A 4,835-nucleotide genomic window follows, 5' to 3' on the forward strand; every position below is an offset into this window, starting at 1 on the left:
CCCCCCTCTCCACCGTTGTTGGGTAGGCAGGCGATCGAAGGCGGGCGATTGGCCTTGGCTGACCAGTTGGTTTCTCCTTTGCTTGGGCCAGTTGGGCGCGCCCTGGTCGCTGGGTCGACCGCCCACCCAGCGACCCCGGCGGCAATTTATGGCCCACCACCCCCGCCCCCGTTTCTTCGTTTGCTCATCGGTCCAGAGCCCGGTCACTAACACACGCAAAGAAATGAAAAAGAAAAGGAAAACACAAGGCTAGCTCTCTCCCTCGGAGTACGTATATGCAGGTATCCTGCTATAGATCGTAGTAGTACTGCCCCTGCATGCAGCTACAGCGAGGCGCGCTGGCAGGCTACCAATAAATTGCCAGCCATCTCAACCAACTCTCGACACTGCACTGCTCCCATCGATAACCCACCACTTCTATAAAACCCTAGTCTCCCCCTTCCATCCTCCTCGATCGCTCGCTCCATGTGGAGTCACTTATTACGGCCAGCCAGCACCTTAACTCGGCGATCCACCCCTTGGATCCACTCTACCTAGCTCGCTAGCCAGCGGGGTACATACACGCACGCACGTACGCGCGTACGTACACTCGCAGAGCTTGCTCCAGGGAGGCCAGCAATGGAGGTGGGGACGTGGGCGGTGGTGGTGTCGGCGGTGGCCGCGTACATGGCGTGGTTCTGGCGGATGTCGCGCGGGCTGCGCGGGCCGCGGGTGTGGCCCGTGCTCGGCAGCCTGCCCGGCCTGGTGCAGCACGCCGAGGACATGCACGAGTGGATCGCCGGCAACCTGCGCCGCGCGGGCGGCACGTACCAGACCTGCATCTTCGCCGTGCCCGGGGTGGCGCGCCGCGGCGGCCTGGTCACCGTCACCTGCGACCCGCGCAACCTGGAGCACGTCCTGAAGGCGCGCTTCGACAACTACCCCAAGGGCCCCTTCTGGCACGGCGTCTTCCAGGACCTGCTCGGCGACGGCATCTTCAACTCCGACGGCGACACCTGGCTCGCGCAGCGCAAGACGGCCGCGCTCGAGTTCACCACTCGCACGCTCCGCACGGCCATGTCCCGCTGGGTCTCGCGCTCCATCCACGGCCGCCTCCTGCCCATCCTGGCCGACGCGGCCAAGGGCAAGGCGCACGTGGATCTCCAGGACCTCCTCCTCCGCCTCACCTTCGACAACATCTGCGGCCTGGCGTTCGGCAAGGACCCCGAGACGCTCGCGCAGGGCCTGCCGGAGAACGAGTTCGCCTCCGCGTTCGACCGCGCCACCGAGGCCACGCTCAACCGGTTCATCTTCCCGGAGTGCCTTTGGCGCTGCAAGAAGTGGCTGAGCCTCGGCATGGAGACCACGCTGACCAGCAGCATGGCGCACGTTGACCAGTACCTCGCCGCCGTCATCAAGAAGCGCAAGCTCGAGCTCGCCGCCGGCAACGGCAAGTGCGACACGGCGGCGACGCACGACGACCTGCTCTCCCGGTTCATGCGGAAGGGGTCCTACTCGGACGAGTCGCTGCAGCACGTGGCGCTCAACTTCATCCTCGCCGGCCGCGACACCTCCTCCGTGGCGCTCTCCTGGTTCTTCTGGCTCGTGTCCACTCACCCTGCGGTGGAGCGCAAGATCGTGCGCGAGCTCTGCTCCGTTCTCGCCGCGTCACGGGGCGCCCACGACCCGGCATTGTGGCTGGCGGAGCCCTTCACTTTCGAGGAGCTCGACCGCCTGGTCTACCTCAAGGCGGCGCTGTCGGAGACCCTCCGCCTCTACCCCTCAGTCCCCGAGGACTCCAAGCACGTCGTCGCGGACGACTACCTCCCCGACGGCACGTTCGTGCCGGCCGGGTCGTCGGTCACCTACTCCATATACTCCGCGGGGCGCATGAAGGCGGTGTGGGGGGAGGACTGCCTCGAGTTCCGGCCGGAGCGATGGCTGTCGGCCGACGGCACCAAGTTCGAGCAGCACGACTCGTACAAGTTCGTGGCGTTCAACGCCGGGCCGAGGGTATGCCTGGGCAAGGACCTAGCCTACCTGCAGATGAAGAACATCGCCGGGAGCGTGCTCCTCCGGCACCGCCTGAGCGTGGCGCCGGGCCACCGCGTGGAGCAGAAGATGTCGCTCACGCTCTTCATGAAGGACGGGCTACGGATGGAGGTACGTCCACGCGACCTCGCCCCCATCCTCGACGAGCCCTGCGGCCTGGACGCCGGCGCCGCCACCGCCGCCGCAGCAAGTGCCACAGCGCCGTGCGCGTAGAAGACCTGGCACCGGCACGCGCCATGCATGAATCGTGCGTGCTAGCTGTTGAAGGGACGCCGGACATTGAATGTGTAGATAGGGCAGCAGTGCAAGACCGTAAGTAAAATTGATGATGGGTTTGGTGACAACATTGAAGTCACTCCTTTCCAGAATTTACGACCCGGATAGGAGAAACAGGGAAACTTTGCAGATCACAAGATCTAGCCAGCGGGGGATCTGATCGTTTTGCGTGTGCTCAGAGCACGGGTGCATGGGAGACCAAGGAGGAAACCAAAAAATAACAGAAACAGAGTGAGCAATAATTTGTGATTGTAGCCACGGGAGAGAAGAGTAAATTCATATTTGTTTGCAGTAGCTCGGTGTTGGTGACCAGATCGTAGCCAACTATTCTATTCTATTCTATTTTTTGGAGATGGTTTTTCAAAGCCGTGTACCCTTATTCTGTTCTTAGAGAGTTCATATCTTGTCCAAGAAACTTGTAAGTAGACGTAGTACGTACTCAAGGTTGTTTGCTTCTTTGACATCATGTTCATCCATGACAAGTTTCTTCTTTAGGAGTCTGATTTGCTGCAGTACGTTTCTAGCTTCTCTAGCTAGCTAAGCTTGGTGCTCGATCTGCATGACGATGACATTGACTCTCGTGCATGCATATATCGGTGCCTTCATGGAGGTTTGTTGCGCGCCGTCCGATCTGGTGAGGGATAGCGACCAAGAATCTCAGGTGCGTAAAAGTTTGATGTGGATGGCTCCCAACATCAACATGCACATATTTGGCAGCTGTTCTCTTTGGCCTGCAGGCTCGTCGCCATGCACTCTCTCATTGTCGTTGTTACGACAGCGATGTTCCCGTTCTATAAGGATCGCGCGATAGGAGAAAAAGGAACTGAAGTTGACGCGGTACGATTTGGATGGGTGTTTCTTGGCATGGTTGGTTCGTTTGATGCAATGATTTTAGGTCTTGTTTGGTTCATACGTCCTAGGACTTTTTTTAGTCCCAACTTATAAGTCCGAAGTCTCTAAAAAGTCCGTTCCTGTTTGGTTCCTGAGACTTATAAGTTCCTATAAGACCATATTACAACTATAAGTCCCTCCTTGAGAGTCTTATTTCATAAGTCCCAAATCTACCTCTAGCTACCTTATGTTCAGAGTGTCTTTATGACTTGATTTGATCGACAGAATTATTTCCCACATTGGTATCAGTATTTTTTTACTAAATGATCCTTCGAGAAACTTTAATCCGCTCACTGACACGCTAAAAAAACCTTTTCTTTTGTGGGAAATACTTTTTATTACTCAAGAAGCCATGCTACCCTCCAGATTACATTGTTCGACAACTTTGTCCGGTCCAAAACCCAGTCATACAACAGTTCAGCCATTAGCTCTACCATAACTTGCCAGTTGCCAAACAAAAACTAAAAAGATTGTATTCGCAAAAAAAAACAAGATTGTGATGTCGTCGAATATGAGTAATGGAAGAATCTCATTGTCCCGTGAGAAGCTCGTGGACAATAAATTCATAACTTGTCCTGTCCATACCTTTCTTCTTCAAGAGATCAATCAATTCTATTTTTTACTCTCAAAATACTATACGCGTTTGATAGATTTTACCCCCCAAGTTCACATTTGATCAAGCGGTGGCTGTCGGTGTCAAAAACGACGGATCTCGGGTAGGGGGTCCCGAACTGTGCGTCTAAGGTCGATGATAACAGGAGGCGGGGGACACGATGTATACCCAGATTCGGATCCTCTCTATGGAGGTAATACACTACTTCCTACTTGATTGATCTTAATGAATATGAGTATTATAAGAGTTGATCTACCGCGAGATCGTAATGGCTAAACCCTAGAAGTCTAGCCCGTATGATTATGATTCTGCCCTACGGACTAAACCCTCCAGTTTATATAGACACCGGAGGGGACTAGGGTTGTACAAAGTCAGTTACAGAGAAAGGAATCTTCATATCCGAACGCCGAGCTTGCCTTCCACGCCAAGGAGAGTCCTATCCGGACACGGGTGAGAGTCTTCGGTCTTGTATCTTCACAGCCCATCAGTCCGGCCCATGTCAATAGGCCGGCCGCCCGAGGACCCCTTAATCCAGGACCCCCTCAGTAGCCCCTAAACCAGGCTTCAATGACGAGGTGTCCGGCGCGCAGATTGTCTTCGGCATTGCAAGGCGGGTTCCTCCTCCGAATACTCCAAAGCATCTTTCGAACACAGAAAATGTGTCCGGTTCTGCAAAACAAATACCACACACAACCGTAGAGAACATAATATTCACGAGTCCAATCCGCTGACAACTTTTCGTAGCATGACATCACGTCGTCGCCCGGCCATTATTCGAACCCTTTTTAGCCTACCGCTCCATATTTTGAGATGCGGTTTCATTGGCACGTCTTGTCAAAGCAGAGATCGTGTCCCCTTATTGCGGGATTCTCATCAATACGGGCATGGGTAATCCAACCGTGCCGCCCGCACAACCGTTGGGGAATATGCGAGCTTTAAGGCGAGTGGTGAGGCTCTTGATATTCACTGCCTTTATAAAGATATAAGGATTCACCCCTTTCACCCGCGCCTTCTCTCTCTCTCA

The 4,835-nt window shown here is 55.0% G+C and overlaps 1 protein-coding gene across 1 annotated transcript; it reads left to right on the forward strand.

Annotated features, from left to right (window-relative positions):
- The first annotated feature begins 387 nt into the window (after positions 1-387).
- LOC119324038 (cytochrome P450 86A2-like) lies at positions 388-2,801 on the forward strand. Its single transcript, XM_037597770.1, has one exon. The coding sequence runs from the start codon at positions 619-621 to the stop codon at positions 2,242-2,244; it is 1,626 nt and encodes a 541-aa protein (XP_037453667.1). The 5' UTR covers positions 388-618; the 3' UTR covers positions 2,245-2,801.
- The last annotated feature ends 2,034 nt before the right edge of the window (positions 2,802-4,835 follow it).

The sequence above is a fragment of the Triticum dicoccoides genome, chromosome 6B (genome assembly GCF_002162155.2).
Source record: "Triticum dicoccoides isolate Atlit2015 ecotype Zavitan chromosome 6B, WEW_v2.0, whole genome shotgun sequence".
NCBI lineage: Eukaryota > Viridiplantae > Streptophyta > Magnoliopsida > Poales > Poaceae > Triticum > Triticum dicoccoides.

Excerpts from the sequence above, each read along its gene's own strand:
- LOC119324038 (XM_037597770.1), top strand. The coding sequence starts at position 619 with ATGGAGGTGGGGACGTGGGCGGTGGTGGTGTCGGCGGTGGCCGCGTAC.